The sequence below is a fragment of the Sphaerodactylus townsendi genome, linkage group LG02 (genome assembly GCF_021028975.2).
Source record: "Sphaerodactylus townsendi isolate TG3544 linkage group LG02, MPM_Stown_v2.3, whole genome shotgun sequence".
Lineage (NCBI taxonomy): Eukaryota > Metazoa > Chordata > Lepidosauria > Squamata > Sphaerodactylidae > Sphaerodactylus > Sphaerodactylus townsendi.
This window is the reverse complement of record NC_059426.1, coordinates 159,271,328-159,293,291: the sequence shown is the minus strand read 5'-3', so window position 1 is coordinate 159,293,291 and position 21,964 is coordinate 159,271,328. Positions and strand designations below refer to the sequence as shown.

At 44.9% G+C, this 21,964-nt stretch overlaps 1 protein-coding gene across 2 annotated transcripts in view; it reads left to right on the top strand.

Annotated features, from left to right (window-relative positions):
- CCDC85C (coiled-coil domain containing 85C) overlaps positions 1–21,964 on the top strand; it is a 216,840-nt gene that overhangs the window by 172,480 nt on the left and 22,396 nt on the right. For both annotated transcript variants that reach the window (XM_048485462.1, XM_048485461.1), the window contains one exon: positions 8,117–8,221. In XM_048485462.1, coding sequence (XP_048341419.1) covers positions 8,117–8,221 — 105 coding nt within the window. The remainder of the gene's footprint in view (positions 1–8,116; positions 8,222–21,964) is intronic.

Here is a 21,964-nt window from a genome sequence, read left to right as displayed (position 1 = left end):
ATAGAAATGTTCTCTTGCACAATTCTGCTTTACCCAGTTTGTGGGGGACTTTCCTGAGCTCCTTAGGCTGCTCATTCTGCAAGGTAGAGGAAACCATAGAGAAAGCTTGAGTATGAAGAAGAAGAGGAGGAGGAGGAGAAGTTTGGACTTATAACCCACCTTTCTCTCCTGAAGCGAGACTCAAGGTAGCTTACAAACTCCTTTCCCTTCATCTCCTCACAACAGACACTTTGTGAGGTAGGTGGGGCCTGAGAGGCTTCTGAGAGAACTGTGACTAGGCCAAGGTCACCTAGCAGGAATGTAGAAGTGTGGAAACACATCTGGTTCACCAGATAAGCCTCTGCCACTTAGGTGGAGGAGTGATCAAACCCCACAGTTCACTTCAGGATTAGAACTACCTGCTCTTAATCCACTACACCATGCTGGGCTGGCCATTTGCAGGATACCAGCATTCCTTTACAAAAGGCCGCTTATGCATCGGCCTCCAGTCGCCCCACGCCGGGCGAGTTTCGGGCGTATGGATGCCTGCCGCACGGAAGCCGCATGAGCAGGCGAGGGGAGTCGGCAGAAGGCAGGCATGGCTCAAGATCGGAGTCGCTTGTTCTTCCTTTCATTTTATCAGGTTCTTCGTCGCTTCAGGTCACAGCCTCGCTTCACGCTGCCCTCCTCACCCCTGGAGGTCGGAGGACAGGTGTGGGCGATAGCGTAATGCTCAGACCTACTGGTGAAGGACACGGTAAGCGGGAGGGGAGGGGGAACATGTTTCCCGCTGTTCGCACCGCTGGCCAGGAAGACGCGCCTTCCCAACAACAACCCTTTAAAGGTTGTTGTTTAGGCTGCCTGAGGCTCTGGCGGGAGAGGGAAGCACCGCTGCTGGCGCAGCGGCGCCAGGAACGGCGTCTGGGGGGCGGCGCTACCGCAGGCTGCCGGTACGGCCGTGCATAAACGGCCAAAGACTTTGTTTAGATGAGTGAATTTGTAAGCATTATCTGAAGATGTGGTCTTGCAGATACGAGGGCCTACAGCCATGAAGGGCTTTGCAAGTGGTAACCAGTCCCTTGACTGAACCTGCTAGTTGATATGGGTTGACTGCAGAGTGGGTGTAATATGCATACTTCACCTAGCTCCTCATAGTAACCAAGCACCAGCATTGTACATCAACTGGAGTTTCCAAGTTGACTTCAAAGGCAAACCCGTGTATAGTGTATTAGGGAGCAGCAGTGGCGTAGGAGGTTAAGAGTTCATGTATCTAATCTGGAGGAACCGGGTTTGATTCCCCACTCTGCTGCCTGAGCTGTGGAGGCTTATCTGGGGAATTCAGATTAGCCTGTACACTCCCACACACGCCAGCTGGGTGACCTTGGGCTCGTCACAGCTTCTTGGAGCTCTCTCAGCCCCACCTACTTCACAGGGTGTTTGTTGTGAGGGAGGAAGGGCAAGGAGATTGTAAACCCCTTTGAGTCTCCTACAGGAGAGAAAGGGGGGATATAAATCCAAACTCTTCTTCTTCTAGAACAGACTGTTCTCAAAATCACCTCGGCATGGATCCAATGGCCATATTAGCTGAGTTAAGATGGGAAGCCAAGATGGAAGAAAACTTTTTTTTTTGCAATTGTATTAACTTGGTAATCCTGCAGCATCCCCAATCTGTCCCTGGTATCCACCACATGGGCCCCTTCCACACATGCAGAATAATGCACTTTCTATCCACTTTCACAATTGTTTGCAAGTGGATTTTGCTATTTCGCACAGTAAAATCCAGCTGCAAAGTGCATTGAGAGTGGGTTTAAAGTGCATTATTCTGCATGTGCGGAAGGGGCCATGGAATTAACATTCCATGCCAGTCATTGTTTGTAGAGGGAACCTGATAAAAAAAAATGAGCTATGAAAAATTATGACCACTGTGCTTCCCCACCCTCCAGTTTGGGGTTGGTGAAAAGCCGTATAAGTTGGTTTGTTGACTAGAGTCAGTCTTAACTGGGATTTCCTCCACTTTATGAATGTGGATATCTTGACTTCGCTCTATCTTGTTCCCCAGTTCTGTGCTCAATGCAGTGCAGGCTGGGTCTGCAAGACAGGCAGGAGAAACAGAAAAGACCATGCAACTGGCCGTTGGTGACTGACTGTGAACCATATCCTGGTTTCACAAACTAACCCATAGTTAAAACAGTCCATGGTTTCACCATGTCTGAACTGAGAGCTTGCCCTTTCTGCAGGAGGCAGTTGTGGCTTGTAAAGAAGAAACAAGGAAGGAAAAGGTGACAGATGGCTACCCCACATGGCAGAACACATGGGACCTGAGCTCTGCTCTTTTCATCAACTAGCAGGATAGGTGCGAATGTTACCTGTGTACCTGGAGTTTTGCAGCTCTGGTAGGGAGAATCATAGGATGGCCCCTTCCTTAAACATTTTCACAGCTCTTTCAATAAAAACAGAAAATACAGCAACAGTGTCCCTTGTCTTATCACAAGCGGGCAATACAAAAACACAAAAGGTAGAATGATGTCTTCTCTTGATGCATTATTAGTCGCAGTCTGCTAATGAGGTATTTGGGCTTTCATTTCCTTGGCAATCTCTTTAGAATCTTGGAAACGAAACCCTAATTTGCAAGTGTTTATAAGCATCTAAGGAGCACACGAGGAAGGTTTCAGAAGGGTAATTAAAATACTTTATCCCTCTTATAGCTGTTGTAATATCTTAATGGATTTGGCTGGAAACTGGAACATATTGTTCGAGTAAGGTGTGCAGTGGTGGCAAATAACTAAACGACATCTGGGCTGCGGAGGAGTGATCGAGCAGTTTCTGAAACGAACCGAGCTGTTTAAAATGATGGTTAATGGGGCTGTATTATAATGAAAGTCGAGAGTGTGTTCAGAACGAGGCACAGTTGAAGCCACTCTTCGTGGCAGTGTAAGAGCATAACGTACTCACTCTGCATTCTTGCCCTGGTGGCTCCCCCCCTCCCCCACTTGCCTAGGACAGTGATGGCGAACCTTTTCAAGACCGAGTGCCCAAACTGCAACCCAAAACCCACTTATTTATCGCAAAGTGCCAACATGGGTACCTAACCTGGAATACCGAGTAATTTTGTGCGTATAGAAAAAAATGGTTGGCCCTGCGACCGTTATTCAGGAGTAAGCTTGGTGGTAGTCGGTGGCTTTGCTTTGAAGCAATTGTGCAACACTTTGAGCAGGTGAATCACGACCCTAGGAGGGTTTACTCAGAAGCAAGCCCCATTGCCGGCAACCTAGCTTACTCCCAGGTAAAGGATCACGCTTTCGTCTCTTCCGGCATGAAAAAATCGGTGGGTTTCAATAGCCGCTTTCCCAGGGTTACTCAAGCAAGCTTCCCCTAAAACTAATTAGGTCTTAGGTTTAATGCTACAATCTCCCCTGAAATAATTACACTATTATCACATGACAAACTCTGTGCACGCGTGCCCACAGAGAGGGCTCTGAGTGCCACCTCTGGCACCCGTGCCATAGGTTCGCCACCACTGGCCTAGGAGATAGCTGTGCATTTCGAGGGCATGGCTCTGCTCCGATGCTGCCCCATTTGAATGGCATCCAATGAACCATTGTAACTCAAGGGAACATGGCTAGGCAAAGGATAATAGTTTCCTGGCAAGTTGAGCAGGGTTCAGATAACCAGCTGTTCCCCAGTTGCCACTCACAGGACTCTGTCAATCTTTTAATGCTTTAAACACTCGAGGTACTTTTCAGACTCTCTGTTCTTCAATCAATATGTGATGGCTAAGGATTTAATTACTTTTCTATGAGAAATCCCCCCTCCTTTTGACATCTTGACAAGATGGATGGATGAGTCTCTGTTTAAAAGTGGCTATTGGCTAATGTTCCACAAACATGTATTTCCTTACTAAAGATGAATACTAAAGACTCTCAGAGTGGATATGGTGGAAAAGGTGGTCAAGTCACAGCCAATTTATGGTGACCCCAACTCGTGTCCCTCCAGCTGTTATGGACTACAGTTCCCATCATCCCCTGCCAGCATGATGCTGGCATGGGATGATGGGAACTGTAGTCCATAACATCTGGAGGGCCACGAGTTTGACACCTGTGCCTAAGGTGGTCCCCCATCCAATTTCTAAGGTGGTCTCCCATCCAATAACTATTAGGGTCAATCCTGATTAACTTCCAAGATCTGATGAGATTGGGCAAGCCGGGCCATCCAAGTTGAGGCAAAGGATGGCTGAAAGTGACTGTTTTGTTGTACATTCAATCCTACATATGCTCCCAGTGGGTGGCAGTGTCAGCCCTACCATTTGGTGAGAGTTATAGAAAACAAAATTGACTCACATTCATTCTTGGCTAGTTTGGTTCAGTGGCACAATTATCTTCCACATTTTCTAACCCATCCTTCCTGCGAAGAACCCAACATCATGGATGCAAGAGTCCTTTCATTTGTTTCTTCCTAGCAATAACGTAGCTTCAGATACAGAAAGATCCTTTCCCCAAGCCATCCAACCACCATCTTGTCTGAGCAGAGGTTTGAATCCAGTTCTTGCCAGACTACCCTCTAAGCTGCACTGGCTTTCAGGTATTCTTGTACCTCATGAACTTATTGACTTGACTGGATGACGGTGGGCCTGCATGTACACAAAGGTGGCATATCACAACCAGGATCACAACGGTTGGTACAACAGGTGATAAAAAAAGTTTAGGAGCCGAGCCCAGAGGCATAACGGCACAAAATGGCGCTGGGGACAAGGCCTTGTTTTTGCGCCCCCAGCCTCCAGTAGAGGTAGGGGGCATCAGCAGCTGGGCCAGGAGTCAAGGGGGAAGCCCACCCCGCTGCCCTCTTTGTGCTGTGCCAGCGCTGTGGCCAGGGCTGGGCTTGATGGGCGCGGTGGCGCACAAGCTCACCCAGACCAGCCAGCACCTGCCAGGCCGCTGCCACGCCATCGAGCCCATGGCACTGGCACAGCACAAAGAGGGCAGCGGGGCAGGCATGTCCACCGACACCCAGCCCAGGCCCACGTGGCGCGTGCCCGCCAGACCGCAGCCATGCCATTGAGCTCAGTACGTGCAGCAAGCCCACTGAAAGGAACCCAAGGCCAGCCATGCCCAGGCTAGAAGTGTTGGGGGTGATTATTGGCAGGCGCCCGAGGACGTATGATCCCATATGTCCCCGTAGAAGCTCTGCCCCTGGCTGAGCCTCTGTACTTCCTTTCCCATGAAATGAGCGTTGAATTGCTGATCGTCTGATCTTTAGATAAGAACATCAGTTCATAAGACCAGTGATCCATCTACCTTCGCCAGGGTTGCTTCCACCACCAGTACATTGTTGCCGCCATTTGAAGCAGTGGCAGGAGAAAAATAAGAACATAAGAACTAGCCTGCTGGATCAGACCAGAGTCCATCTAGTCCAGCACTCTGCTACTCGCAGTGGCCCACCAGGTGCCTTTGGGAACTCGCATGCAGGATGTGAAAGCAATGGCCTTCTGCTGCTGCTGCTGCTCCTGAGCACCTGGTCTGCTAAGGCATTTGCAGTAAACAAAATAATAGCTGTTGGATTGAAAGTATGATGCCGCTTCTGAAGGAAACTTGGATGTTACAACATGCCTCTATGGGTTCCCTCGTTTGCCCCATCTGTTGTGCTGTTACTGATGGTGCCCTCCATGTGTGCCCCCAAGACTCCCCCGAGTTGCCAAGCCTTTCCTAAACCTGTGTTCTGTACTACTGTTTGGAGTTGGATCCGACTGTGTCATTTTGCATCACGTAATGTGTAATGTTGACGATTTGCTTGGTGTCAGTTCTACTGCCTATATATATTGGGTGTGTGTCTGTGTGGGTAAAAGTAGTCCTCTGTGCCAGCACCAGGCCACTGCTGACCCACGGGGCGACTTCACATCCCTACATTTACTAGGCATGCTGTGTTACAGGGTGGCTTGCAGTTGCCTTCCCCAGTTATCTAGGCTTCACCCCCAGCAAGCTGAGTACTCGACCTTGGAAAACAGAATCAACCTTGAGCCGGCTACCTGAAACCGACTTCTGTCGGAAGTCAACTCAGGTTGTGAGCAGAGCTTTGACTGCAGTGCTGCATCTTGCCATGCTGCTACACACACACGTGTACACCTGTGCCCCTATAATAGCTGATGTGTTAGTATCATTAGTAACATTCATAAGATAAACACTAGTGTGTAATTACACTGAAAACGGAGCTAAGAAAATCATCCCTATCTCAAGCACAGCTGATACACTCTGGCAAGAGACCAGGATTCTGGGTAAGGCGCATATAACCTTTTGCATAGTGATGGGAGATTAACGATTCCCTGGCATGTCAAGAGACTCACCCTTTTAATCCTCCCTTGTTCTCAGGCACCATTGTGGCGTGAGGTTGATGGTGATATTTCAAAGAGATTGGAGTCAAAATTTGTGCGTGATTTCTAAAGCTTCAAAGGGCAGTGGCATTCACTTTTCCCCCTATGCAGCGAAACAGTTGGAGCGAGATGTGACATTGATCTTTTCTGATCATGCCAGAAAATAGCAAACAATTTAAAGCTCCCTGCTGTTCTATTTAGCTTTGTTATTCCTGTGTCTGACAGCACATACGCAACTGCTTGCACAGCCTCTCTCCCATGCACACGCACGCACGCACATGCATAATGGCCTCAAAGGATTGTTCAAGTATTAAAAAATCAGGCAATATATTATGATGGAACGTGTATCCCTTGCTCTGAAAACTTGATATATCAGTGAAAATTCAGCCACAACATCAGGGATGTGTTTTGAGGTCAAACCCTAGAGCACAAGTGTCGAACTCGCGGCCCTCCAGATGTTGTGGACTACAGCTCCCATCATCCCCTACCAGCATGATGCTGGCAGGGGATGATGGGAACTGTAGTCCATAACATCTGGAGGGCCGCAAGTTTGACACCTGTACCCTAGAGGTTTTGAGATTTAAACCTTGCCTCTCTGTCCAGTGGGGTTCTAAAGCAACTTACGTTCTGGTTTTCCTTCGTTTTCTCTTCACAACAACTCTGTGGGGTAGGTTTTGCTGAGAGTGTAGCTGCATTGATTTGTGATCTTCCAATAAACCAATGTGGTGTAACCGTATGTCAGACTCAGGTCTAGGGGAGCCAAGTTCAAATCCACGGCACAGGCTAGGCACATACTCTCAGCGTAACCTACCCCACAGAGTTGTTGTGAGGAGAAAATGAAGGGAAAGCAGAACAATGTAAGCTGCTTTAGAACCCCATTTGACAGAGAGGCAAGGTATACATTAAATAAATAAATGTTGCTGCATCAGTGCATCTCCTCCCCCCCCCCCCTCCATACAGTTCTTTTGAAGTAGATTTCATTTCAGCAGCAGGTACAACTCAAAAGCCTTAATGGAGCATTAAAAAACCTGCGAGGTTACGCTTTTGTAGGTTAGAACCATACCACTTCAAAAAAAAAATCTAATGGCATCTTTATTGCTAATTAAAAAAGATAATCATTGACATCCAGGTTTCTGTATTTAACTCGGTAATGTTTTGTAGGGCTGCATTCGTAGCCGGGATTGTATTCTGACTGTTTCTTTGAAAGGCAGAATCTTTGTCAAAGACATATGTATAATGCCCATAACCAAACAAGAGTCCTTGTTGCCAGAGAAATTGCATGAGATTTAGTGAACGATAAGTCAATATTTAAAAAGCACTTATCTTTTACCCTACATTCGGTGTTTTTAATAGGAAGAGACAAGGCCAATGAAGGCTTTCAGCAATCCTGTCCTTCGTTTACACTTTTGACAAATTATGAGAGAAATTCTTGAAAAAACCACTTCATTCTCCTCATAATTTGCAGATTATAACACAGAACCTGGATGATTTATGCAAAAACATCTAGTCTATATCTACAGTTGTGTCATAACAGATGAATCTGGATAGAGTGGGAAGGGGAATTTAAATTACCAATGATACTTGGGGATTCTTATAAATGTCCTGTTTTCTTTCTGTATCCGGTTAAAGTAGCTTTGACTTCCAAAAGCTTATATTCTGGAAATCTTATCGGTCCTTAAAGTGCTATCAGACTTGAATCTTGCTCTTCTATTGCAGACCAACATGACTGCCCCCCCTGAAATGGATTTCTTTCTCTCTCTCTCTCTCTCTTTGCAGCAATCAAGTTCTGGAGATCTGAGGACTCTGCGGAAAGGGTTGTCCCCGTACCACTCTGAGTCACAGCTGTCGTCACTGCCACAGTACCAGGATCCCATGCAAAATGTAAGATGTGCGCAGTAGCCCAGTACGATTATGCTGGGGGAAAGGTCAGGTTTGTGCAGACTTTGGCTCGCCTCTATGAACAAGTTCTGTGCACTCCATGAAACCCACAAGTTCTTCCTCTGGGATTGCTGTTTGCACAAGAGCCCATTGAAAAGCACTGATCTGGTGCAAAGGGAAGTTTTAGCAGAAGTGCACTCCATGGCAGAGACTGTCTAGAGCTCCTTGAACCTGTGCATAGGATGCAAGCCAGAGAACCAGAGTTTGACTGAACAAGGCATACTGTTTGACAGGCTAAGTAGCATTGCTTGTTTAAACCACTTGAACGCTGTGTAAACTGCAGAGATGTCTTGTTGATGCTTACGCTGCAGTTCACTATCACACTTAACTGGGAACCAACTGGAGGCAATCACCTGGTGGTGTTTCATTGGTGTGCAGTAATTGTTGCTGACCTAGGAAAGGTATTATGCAGAGGAGAGGAAACATTGCAATATTGTACATACCATGTTTCTCCGAAAATAAGACAGTGTCTTATATTAATTTTTGCTCCCAAAAATGCGCTATGTCTTATTTTCAGGGGATGTCTTATTTTTCCGCTCCACAGCTGCATGCTCTGATGTTCTGTTCGACGAGCATGCTTCCAAACAAAAACTTTGCTACGTCTTACTTTCGGGGGATGTTTTATAGTTAGCACTTTAGCAAAACCTCTACTACGTCTTATTCTCAGGGGATGTCTTATTTTCAGAGAAACATTGAATCAGGAAGTCCTTGGTTTGAATCTCGGGTCTGCTCTGAACTTACAGGGTAGCCTTTGGCAAGGCACATTTTTCCAGCCTTCCATGTGCAGTTAGGAAAAGATCACATGGATCTAACTTGCAGGGTGGTAACATTTACAAGATAATGAGTCGATCCAACCAGCTTTTCCGCTGAGGGAAAAGGAAGGGTGCCCTTTGGACACCAAAAAGGCTACTCTGAGGACCGTGGGACCAGCATGAACAAAAGGCAAACACAGCAGGGTCCATAGTGAGAAAAAAAGTAGGTGAAGTTGCATGAAAAAGCTGTTTGAATCCAACCTAGTGCATGTGAAACAATTTGAATTATCTGAAGTTCTGTGCAAATGCCAAGTGTTGTTATACATTGTTTAACTCAAGTAGTAATGGTGATCTTACAAATCAGAAGTAGGAAGCCAGGTAGTAAGTGATCCCCTTACCATGATCTTTTGAATCACTGTTTTTTTCAAGCAGCTATTAAAGGCTCTGGAGCTTTGCCAAGCTGGGTGGGGAGTATCATGTCTAACATCTATGAAGAGGCACTTGGTAGAGTTGCCAAATGAGTTCTTGCAACCTGTGGGGGGTTTATTGGAGCAGGGACGTGCTAATAGGCTAATAATTCTAAGGTTTTACCATAGATTTTCAGGGGAATCCTAGAGCGTTGCACCAACATGATGATGTCACTTCTGGGTTGATGCCAAAAGTGACATCATGGCTTTGACCGACTTCCTCTTTCCCGTTATTAATATTTATAATTCATATTCTTATTCAGAAGAGTAAAATGTGCACAACAGACAGAGCAACCACTCTGTAAAAGATATATAAAAATTCATTACTAAGTAAGGCTAGATTGGGAGGGTGTGTATAATAAAAACGAGAAAACAACATTCTAATTATCTATGCTGCATCTTAGTTATGTTGTGTCAGACGGTAGGAAGGTAAAAGAGAAAGACCGCGGGGGAACAAGGAGCAATATACCTTTACACAAAACTCCCCCTTTTGCCTATGTGACTCAAGGCACATCTTCACTGATATCCAATGGTCAAACAAGCTTTTTACTAATTAAGCAAGAGACACCTACATTGTAACACTGGGGTTCTATTTGTTACAAGGGAATCTAACCGACCTAGTTACAGCGAGCAAACAAACAAAAAGCAAGTTAACTCTTTCATGACTGAGGGGGCTCGCATTTGCAAAATCTAACACCCCACCCCACCCCCCATTTTTCTTCCAGGACTCCGCTGAGTGGCATAAAGTAAATTAGGACTGCAGGGTGAGAGGTCTCCTGTTGTAGTGGGAGACCTGGCCAACCTAGTACATGGCATCATTCTAAAGGGACAATGCCATGTTGTATAAGGAGACAAGATAAGTACATTTGTGGTCCAGAGAGGGAAAGACCTATCTTTTTGATATGATGACATCGGTGTGTTCATTTATTCAGGCTTTTAGCCAGCCTGGTCCAAATTTTTGAGTGTATGTTGAAACATACCTGAAATAACCAATTAGATGATGTAGTTAAAAATATAGTACATTCACCAAATGTCACCATTTTAAGTTGCAAGTCTCCGTGAAGTACCGGCCTCATGCCAGGGATGGAAGTAAATATGGCTTTTGGTTGATGGTAATTGCAAATGTGTCTCTTCATAACCCGAAAAGTCAGTATCGCTGCCCTATAGGAAATGGTGGCTTTGGAGGGTGAACTGTATGGCATTTACATCTCCACTGAGCTCCTGCTTTCCCCTGGAGAACCTTCAACCACCACGGGCAAGTCTAATCCATTTTTAGTCTTTGGCATGCTGTACGTTTCATGCTGAAGTTGGTATTTTGGCAGTTCAGCATCCAATGAAAACAAAGCCTTGTTCCTTATTCATCTGAGTCACTTGTTTGTTCCAAAGCTCAAGAGGAACGCTGCGGAGATTTTGAAATATGCCAAGTAACTTCTTGTAAAGTTGTTGTTTATGCGCAGAAGGAGAATCTTGAGTGCTTGAAGAAGAACATTGAATGCTAGATAGAGCAAAAAAAAAACAAATAAACCCTGAAAAAACATAAGAGCAGCTGTTAAGGAATAGGAAATACTAGGAGTCCTACTTATTTTAGAAAGAAGGGAGAAGTGTTTATATCTTCTATGGTATCCACATTCTTCGGTATTTTCTTGACTGGAATTGCAAACTCCCCTCCTGTATTCCTAGAATGGCTCTAATGTACAAATAAAGGGCTTTGCTGAGGAGAAAATAGAAGATAAAATGTTGTTTTATTCTTAATGTTTGCTTGTTGTTAATATGTGTTTTAAATTTTTGTTTTGTTCTATATATATTTCTTGTAATTTTGTGATTTTTATAATCTGCCTTGGATATAGATTATAGAAAGGCGGAATATAAATATTTCAATAAATAAATACTCAAACAAAAGAGGGGATAACATTGTAAGCTGCTTTAGGTCCCCCTTGGGGAGAAAAGCAGGATGTAAATATCTTAAATATATAAGGAAATCTCCCATAAGCCCCAAACAAACTATTATCTCATCCATGCTTGTGGTCTACCCCCTTTTTACTTCTGGACTTCATTTTTTAAAAAACCCTCTAAAAGTAACCATTTTGCAATCAATATTTGTGCCATTTTGCAATCAATATTTTATTTCCTATATAATATTTTTTTTAACTTGGCTACTTTTAACCCCCTTTTCTCCATCCAGTGCAGATTCAAAGCACATACTAAAAGGGCAAAACAATAATAGGTTATTGGATGCAACAAGTCTATCTGTCTGCGACTGAGTAAGCTGAGCAGAAGCGACTGGAAGTTTGTCAAAGCAGCTGCTAAAAGCTCTGCCCCTGTTGGCAACGGTCGATAGATTTCATCCCTTATAGGTTTCACGTCAACTGATAATCATTTTTAAAAATCCCATTTTCAGACTTTTCTAGTAAGTCAGTTGTCCCGTATGTGTATCAAATGTCAGTTTCCTCCCTATTGAAGAAGTACCTGGGGAAGCCAGCTCAGATTTGTTCCTAACTGGCCCTGCCAGAACAACCTCATTTCCCCGTTTGATCGAGTGACGAGCTTACTGGATTGTGGGAAAGCTGTTGATGTTGCTTACCTTGATGCTTTTGACATATGATGCTTTTGACATATGATGCTTTTGACATATGATGTTCTCGTAGGTAAGCACTGCAGACTAAACTCTAGGACAAGGGTCTGCAACCCGCGGCCCTGTAGCCGCATGCGGCTCTTTCGTCCTTGTACTGCGGCTTCATGTGGCTGGTTAGCGGCAGAAAAGGCGAGGGATCGGGGGCAGGGGAGCGACGAGGGGAGCCTTCCTTCCTTCTCTTCAGCCCTTGCAGGCGGCTCCGGGCCTTATCCCAGCCTTTCTTCCTCCTCCTCTCCCTCTGGAGAGCCGAAGGCTTCAGAATCGGAGGGGAGGGGATACCTGTGAGTCCCGCCGCAGCCTCAACAAGGAGAAAAACAACAAACCAGGAGTGCTTCTACTGCCACCTCACTCACATCACCTCTGCAAAACAGCTCCGGCCTCCGCCGAGGAGCCCACTGGCCACAGAGGCAGAGAAGCTCTTCCTTGGGGCTACGTTACCTTTGTTCTGCGGCTGTTGCCCGCCTGCCCACGGGTCCCCCCTAACTAATAATGTCTGGCCTTGTGAAATTTAACTGTATGAAGTGCTGCCAGGATGCATGCATTAAGAAGAAGAAGAAGAGTTGGATTTATATCCCCCCTTTCTCTACTGTAAGGAGACTCAAAGCGGCCTACAAACTCCTTGCCCTTCCCCCCTCACAACAAACACTCTGTGAGGTAGGTGGGGCTAAGAGAGCTCCAAAGAACTGTGACTAGCACAAGGTCACCCAGCTGGTGTGTGTGTGAGTGTACAGGCTAATCTGAATTCCCCAGATAAGCTTCCACAGCTCAGGCGGCAGAGCGGGGAATCAAACCCAGTTCCTCCAGATTAGAAAGCACCTGCTCTTAACCACTATGCCACTGCTTCTCCTGAACTGAAACCTTTAGTGGCTTTTAACAACAATCATACATACTTTTTAAAAATACAAATCTATAAAAGAGCATATAACAAAATAGGGATCTATATTTTTTTAAAAAACCCTCTAAAATGATAAATTAAAAACTAAATAAAGTGTTTCAAAGGTTACATTAAGAGCACCTTGCAATTACAATACAAAGGAACCTGGCAGTCAACTTGAATACTTCTCTTGAGCCATTGTCCAGAAGGAAGAGGGTTTTCTGTTGGTCTGTCAGAATGCTGTTGTCAATCAACAAAGGTGCCAGGAACTTCTGCCTAGCTGCATTATGTACAGGACAATGGTGTGGATGCATGTGTATTAAAGTACATTTTCAATTCTGAATGTCCTTACAGAATCACTTCCACAAAGCAGCGAAGCAGTTAAATATATGCAAGTGTAACAGGAAAGGAGGCTTTTTTTAAAAAGAAGGGGTTTTCATTGTTATTAATCAAAGGCAGGGGATGTAAACCCTTGTTCTTCTTAAGTCGATTTCACTAAAACTCTGCCAAGGCCCTGAAGATATGTTGGGTCTGACAAGATGATGTCTGGGCCGCACAGGCAGACGGCACTTGCCGTGGCTTGGCTTGTGGACAAACTCGATGGTTAATTCATGAATGTGAATGTTTACAAGGCCGGCTGCTCGGCATGATTAATGGGAGGCAAATTAAACAGCAGATGAATGTGGTAAGCAACTGGAGAAAAGTTCTCCTCTATTGAAAGACCGGGATTAAAAAAAAACCCAAATCCTTGCTAATATCAGGAATTGCAGAGAAATCCAGTGTAACAGAGGGAACAGTCTGTTGATTGAGGCAGAATCCATATTACTCCTCTTCTGACCTTATCCTCTGCTCTGCAAAAATTGGTGTTTCCCAGCATGTGCCCTGTGGCCGAGCATTTTGCTTTCACAGTTGTAAATTCATCACAACATGATTTAGGACAGCAAACCAAATTAAATATGGGAGAGGGAGAGAGAGACTGGGAGAGGGTTAGTGTGTGTGTGTGTGTGTGTGTGTGTTTTGTTTGTTTTAAATTGGATGCCCTCAGTCCATCCGAATAGTGGGTGCCCGATAATGAAATGTCACAATCTCTTTGCATCAACTGCTCTGCTGGTCAGTGGGCAGGCTGGGCAGAGGGCTGGCAAAGTGAAAAGTTGGCATGTTCTTGGGTGCTTTGGAATTGCAAAGCTAATTTAAAAACTGATTAGAAAGTAGCAGTGAATGGATATTTTCATTTAAATTGTGAGGGAAATAGTGTGGTATGTTTTGTGTTCCTCATGCCTAGCAGGACAGGTACATGCTCTCTCCATGAAAACCGACAGTGTGCTACAAATGTTTATATGAATTCTAGTTTATGCTGAAATATAATCGAGGTGCCACAAGATTGGTGTTTAATTTTGCTGCAGTTGACGAACACAGCTACCTCACTAGAATTACTTTATTTAAATCATTTTAGACCGCCCTTCCATCTAATTGAGGGTCTCCAATATGGAAACCAATAAAAAACATTAAATCTTTTATATATAACAATTAAACAAAATGGAAAGGAAACATGTTTGCTTTTTGCTATGCTCCAGCACAACAGACTGGAACATAGAATAGAATCATAAAATCATAGAGTTGGAAGAGACTCCCAAGGGCCATCAAGTCCAACCCCTGCAATGCAGGAACACACAATCAAAGCACTTCTGACAGATGGCCTTCCAGCCTCTCTTTAAAAACCTCTAAAGAAGGAGACTCCACCATACTCCGAGGTAGTGCATTCCACTGTTGAACAGCCCTGACTGTCAGGAAGTTTTTCCTGATGTTTAGGTGGAATCTCTTTTCCTTCACCTTGAACCCATTACTCCTGGTCCTAGTCTCTGGAGCAGCAGAAAACAAGCTTGCTCCCTCCCCAACATGACATCCCTTCAAATATCTAAACACGGCTTTCATGTCACCTCTTAACCTTCTCGTCACCAAACTAAATATACCCAGCTCCCTAAGTCGTAGGGCACGGATTCCAGACCTTTTACCTTCCTCTGGTCGCCTTTGGTCGCCTTCCAGATTGTCAATATCCTTCTGCATAAACAGGGAAGAGGATCAGAGAGAGAATGCCAAACAAAGCAGAAAAGTCTTCAGCCACTGGCAAAAAGGCAGTGATCAAGGGAGACAAATGAATCTCTCTGAGGAGGAATTCCATCGTTTTGGTGGCTCAACCAAGATTCTTTCTTAAGTTAAAAAAAATTATTTCGGTAAATTTATTTCCTTTCTATCACCAGAGTCCCTGGGTGGGGTACAATCATAAAAACACAATAAAATACAATTATATAAAAACTGTCCTTAAAATTCCACTAATATATCATCTCCCATTCCAGCCCCCCTCCTAAAAATACATAGCCACATAGAGACCACCCCAACAAACTTCTGAGTTTGGGCTGGGATTGGAGTTAACACCAGGAGGGATCTGGTACAGGTCCCAAAAAAACAAAAAGGGAGTTTAAGGGGAGGGAGAGGTACCACCCAGATGGCCACCGATTTGGTATCAGCTGATAGTAGCACCAAAGGCAAGACCCCTGAAGATGATTCTAGTGCTCAGGTAGGTTCATATAGGTCCCAAAAGCTGGTCCCATGCCTCACATAGCTTTAAAGGTCAATACCAGCACCTTGAACTAGGCCTGGAAGCAAATGGGGAGCCAGCGTAGTTGGAACAAGGCTGGAATGATCTGATCTGATTCCTTCCGCATTCTGACCACTGCATTCTGCATCATTTTTAACTTCTAGACCAGCCATTCTCAACCAGGGTTCCGTGGTACTCTGGGGTGCCGTGAGCATGTTGCAGGGGTACCGCGGCAACACTACTGCCCCTCCCCCTCATTTTTGTGGTGTCTCCCACCGGTGCCAACAAGGACATGGAGCTGGCCCATGGGGCAGGGCCTGCCACAAGGTCAGCAACCCGCTCCCCCCGTGCTTCCCTTCACCCTGGGAGGGGAAGGTGGGGTGTGTGGCAAGCAGGAGCAATGGGAGGGGAAGGTGGGGGGTGGTGGCAGGGGTACCGTGAGATATGAAGAGTGAGGTCAAGGGTACCCTGACCTCGAAAAGGTTGGGAAACACTGTTCTAGACACTCCTCAGTGGCAGCCCCATATAGAGCATGCAGTAATCTAATCTAGATGTTACTGGGACATGCACCTCAATGGCAAGATCCTTTTTTTTCCCCCTAAGAAGGGCTGCAGCTGCCTCGCGAGTCAAAGCTGGTGGAAGGCAGTTGTGGCTACTGGTATTACCTGCTTATCCAGCAGGAGGCCTGTGTCCAGCAGCAGCAGCAAACCCCCACCCCCCAGCTATGAACCTGCTCTTTTAGGGGGAATGCAACCTCATCCAGAACAGGGAACAATTTGCTTCCTTGTTCCAGGAAAACCTCCATCCTCAGCCCCTGTTTCCTCCCTGTGAGATGGTGAGGAGTGGTGGAAGAAAAGGCTGGAAAATGGTCTTTGTGGTTATATTCTAGGAATTTCTCCATATCTTTATGGAGAAGAGGAACTGATGTCAGTCGTAATTTCGGAAGATCTCCACTCTCTAGCTGGAGGTTGGAAACTGTACAACACTTCTGCTCCAAACTCCCAGGAACTGCCCCAGGGGTGTATCTACAGAAAATAGCGCTCAGAACAAGCACTAAAATTGTGCCCCCTCCCCCTATCTGATTAGTCTTCTTTAGCTTGAAGCCATGGGTCCAGAGGGCTGGTCTACCTGCCGTTGAGAAGTATTGGTACGTCTGATCTTCCTGGATGCCAGGTCTACCCATCACTTTCAACTGCAGTTGGACCAGCTCCCCAGAGGTTTGGTCTACTAACTCTTACCTCCATGGGGCCAAGGGCTACATATTGCTCCTTAATCGAAGGTAGACCAGCCCCCCGAGTGGCAGAGGCTTCTTGCTTTGCAAAGGGCGGTTTGGGCACGCTTAGGCAAGTAGCACCTGGAGCTCATGCCCTGGCTTGCCCCATCATATGCTAGTGCACTGCCCTCAGTATCTCCTGGCATGTGTTGTTGCAACACTGGCAACCTTCAGTTCCTTCTACTTACTAGCACTTCTGTTTTATCAGGACTACGATTCCATTTATTAACCCTCAGCCATCCCAATACTGCCTCCACTTCAGTTCTACAGTCTCCCTGGGATCCTCTGAAAGCACAAGATAGAGCGGAATATGATCTTCTCTTGATTTCAATCCAGCCCAAATCCCTAGGTGATTTCCCTCAGCAGTCTCATGTTGTTGTAGACAAGCTATAGAGCCATTCAGAGGAATTGTGAAGTGGCAATAACAGCAAGAAAGAAACATTATTTCTCTGTGGCTATTGCATCAGCCAGCTCTCAATCATCCCAGTTGTTTAAGGGATCTTGACATCGGGGTGCTGTGTGGTTTCCGGGCTGTATGGCTGTGTTTTAGCAGCATTCTCTCCTAACATTTCGCCTGCATCTGTGGCTGGCATCTTCAGAGGTCAGGAGAGAATGCTACTAGAACATGGCCATGTAGCCCGGAAACCACACAGCACCCCAGTGATCCCGGCCGTGAGAGGCTTCGACAATACATTGATCTTGATATCCTCTTTTTTAAACATCAATCGCAGCTGATTTATGGCAATACTGGGGGATTTTCAGGGCACGAGACTTCCAGAAGTCGTTTGCCATTGCCTGTGATCCTGGACTTCCTTGGCGGTCTCCCGTCCAACCACTAAAAAGGGCCAACCTTTCTTAGCGACTGAGATCTGATGAGCTCAGGCTAGCTTGGGCTATTCGCGACAGGGCAGTCCAGCTGTCAACGTCCTTTGAGCCTTACATTCAAGCCTTTAATGCAGGGGTCTTCAAACTATGGCCCTCCAGATGTTCATGGACTACAATTCCCATCAGCCCCTGCCAGCATGGCCAAGTGGTAGGGCTCATGGGAATTGTAGTCTATGAACATCTGGAGGGCCATAGTTTGAAGACCCCTGCTTTAATGTCTCCAGAAGAGATAATTAGCTGTGATACCTCTGCAAAGTTTTATGCTGATAAACTACATCAGGACATTGTCACCTGTAAAATAAGCCATGTGGATGAAATGCCAAATACTCCATCTGGGCTTCTCATGGGCCATTTTGACCTGTTGCTGAGATGGACATGGATATCTCTATGGATATCCCTATGGACAAGGATATCCCTTGTGCACTGGATCTTTGTTTACCCTGGCTTCTAATACCATGTAAACATCACATGAACCAGGTCTTGATGTCTATCACAAATCAGTCACTAACCCATGGTATTTTCCCCCAGCCACTCAAAGAGATGGTTCACTGCTTAAAAAAAACCCACCTATCCCTGCAGAAAAATTATTATGGCCAAGATCAATTCTAGTTCTTCTCATATAACTCAAGGGCTCTGGACCCTTTTCAGTCTGGTTTCAGGCGGGATTGTGGGGCACAGACAGCCTTGCTGGCTTTTGCTGATGATGTCCATTTGCATGTAGATAAAGGTCATGCTTCTTCATTGCTCCTACTGGATCCATCTGAATCCACATTTCCCACACTGATACCCAATACCTTAGCCACTACATTCTTCCCTACGTACAGCTCCCCTCCATACAAAATACTCTTCAAATACCTTCTGATCTTATTTCCTGAGTGACAAGTTTGTCGACAGAGACAGCTCGAGATCCTTTGGTGCCTGAGGCAGAAAATCCACCACCGTTTATGATGCAAAATATAATGATGAATTCAATGATTGACAGTGCAGTACAATGCCCAGAGCCGCAGCCTGGGACTGGTTGGCTCACTCTGCCTGATGGCAGGGCCAGCCCTGTTTAAGGATTAGACATTTATCCTCTGAAGTTCCCATCATATATTCATGTGGCTCCTTGCCCATTTCATTTCTCAGGAAGGAATGGGACCTTGAAAACCACAGCATTTCTCTTGGGGTCTGGCCACATACGTTTGAGGGTATTCCTGTTCCTCCTTTCTTTCTTGGAGGAAGGGGAGACAGCTGGGCTAGGAGGGAGGGGGTCTTCTGCCAGCTGAGGCATTAAATTTTAGTCATATAAATCCCTTCATGACTAGGCCTTCCCGTAATCCTTTTCCAAATATTGAAAGAGCTTTTCAATATAGACAGCTATAGTTGAGTGGAAGGGAAATCATTATGCCAAGTTTCTCCATCTTCATTTTCACGTCTTGTGTGCTTGCAAGGAAGCAGGATTTTCCGTGTGATGTTGTGGCTTTTGTGCATTTCTTTTTACTCACAGTTCAGTATCTTCCCCAGCTGGGCAACATTTTCCTTCCAAAAGACAGCGACGCTCCTGCTTATCCTGATCCAGAGGAAGAAAGTGTATTTTTCAGCATGTTCTCACCAAAATACTTCTCACCAAATGGTGATGACAGTGTGTTAAAACTAAATGGTGTGATTTCTCCTCACATTTCTGAATGAATCATCCTGCCGATTGAGCTAAGGAGATGTTTGGGGGTTTGTTTTTTTAAATCCTTTCTTTACTGATGTGATGTGTGAGTCAAGCATGAATTCAAAAGGTTGAAGTAATCACTATAAAGGCTGCTTTTTTTACTTTGTCTCTGGCAATTTTCATGATATATTGGTCTTTGAGATTCTAGGACATTTTTATTTACTTTTCTGTCTTCAGACAAAGCCTCAAAACAGTTTTCACAACAGTTTGCTTTCACTGCAAATGATATTAATTTGAAATACAGTTCATATTAAAACAGTGGAACAATAACATAAAAGCAGATTTAAACTTTCAGTGCAGCCACACAGATAAAACAGTTACTGACTAGTTAGTCGTATTGTGAGGCCTAGGCAAAAGCCCCACTTAGCTTCGTCAACTTTCTAAAGAAGAGGAGTTGGTTTTATACCCTGCTTTCCTCTACCAAAAGGATTATCAAAGTGGCTTAAAATCACCTTTCCTTGTTAGGTGGGCAGGGGTGAGAGAGTTCTGAAAGAACTGTGACTGGTCCAAGGTAACCCAGTAGGCTTCACATGCAGCAGTGGGGAATCAAACCCAGTTCACCAGATTAAAGTCTGCCACTCATGTGGAGGAGTGGGAATCAAATCTGGTTCTCCAGTTTCAAGTCCAGCTCTCTTAACCACTACACCACTCTGGCATTTGGTGGGTGCCATGAAAAGTGTCCATGGGTACCACGGTAGCCACGGGCACCACATTAAGGACCTCTAACATAGACAAGCCACAAGACAATAACAAAAAACAAAGAAGGAACAAGTTTTGATACATTTTCAGTGGCAGGGGGTTCCTCAGTAAGTGTTCCCCTCATTCAAAGCTTCAGATCCTTATTTTTTCATCTCGATCACCCAAGAGTCTGCCCTTCTAAATTTTCACATAAATTGTCTAAATCAGGGGTCTGCAACCTGCGGCTCTCCAGATGTTCATGGACTACAAATCCCATCAGCTAGTGGGAATTGTAGTCCATGAACATCTGGAGAGCCGCAGGTTGCAGACCCCTGGTCTAAAATGTCATATAATCCTCTAAATGAAGTTCTAGTCAAACTGAATCAATTATATAAACATTCATTTAAAATATTTTATAAACATATTCCGTTCAAAGAGTTGTACTTTTAAAAATTGCACTATTCCAGACCAAAATCTTATGGTAACACATGTATCATGTTTGGGGATACAAGTCATCGTGACACCGCAAAATCTCATACATGTTATTGAAATTAAACATCATAATAATGTAAAAAACAATAAAACTAAGCATTAATCAATAAGTAAAACCAAGCACTGAGAAGTGGGCGTTTTTTCTTATATCTCTGGAAATAAAAGGGATCTGTTTTCTTTTTAATTAAAACTGGAACTTCAGGAAAAGTGTTCTGAAATACCTATTATGGGACAATGAGCCTGCGTGTTGTCCATTTATTTTTAAAACATTTTTCCCCATTTTCTTTCTTCAGACCCATTAACCTACTCCTAAATTTATAATTTTTGTTGGCAGGATCGTGTGGCAATGGTAGATATAGAAAAGTTGTGTGGTATTGGATGCTTTGGGAGGCCGTGCACTGGTGCTTAATGTAGTACAACAAGTGAGTGAACCATTGTCCCCGGCCTCTTTTAAAAATATTATTGTGGCACTTGGCTGGTCAGGTCACACATACTGGCATTTGCTGTGCTGTTATCTAAACCGACTGTTTATATAGCACCAGTGAATGCATCTGAATGGGGCCTATACTAATGGTTGTTTCCATAGCAACTAATGCACTTCAGGAAAGGGGAAAGAGAGTAGAAAGGAAGTACAAAGGGAAAGAGATCGAAACAAAGTGCCACAGAATGTGTGGATGAATAACTTGGGTATTTTCTGATGGGTTTTTATTCACATTTCTTCTGGAAATTGTGCATTTGACATTATGGCTGCTCAATGCACAATAAAAAGAGACCCTTTATTAGCCGTTTTCAACCCTGGACAAGCAGCATAGAAGACTGGGCAATTCCCCCCCCCCCTTTTCCCCCTTTTGGTCAAGGACAGCTCTAAATATTGCTCCTGATGATAGCTTCTGGTCAGGTTTCTCATGCGATTCCGAAAAGGATTTGATAGGAGAACAGTTACCCCTTCCCCTGCATGCGCACAGCTGCATAGAAGTAAAATAAAAATACTCAGTAATCTGGTGAACCAAATAAAATTTGAAATGGTGTTAACAAAGAGGCATGAAAATCACAGCAATGAATTTTATTCTTACCTGGACATAAGGGGCGGGGGGCTGGTTCTAAAATTTTATCAGCTTTTTTGACAACAGTGCAATTTAGGATTTTGTCCTCATTTTCCTTAACACCACCCCCCCGGGTCAAAAAATATTGATTGGATTCAGACTGAATTATAGCCATTTCCACCAATACCCTCTTCCCATTACAAACCATTTTGGGCGTGTGTGTCTCCTGTCTTCCATGAAGAGCATTTTGTGGGGATCAAAAGGCTGCAGTGGGTAGGGGGAGCAGGTCTCA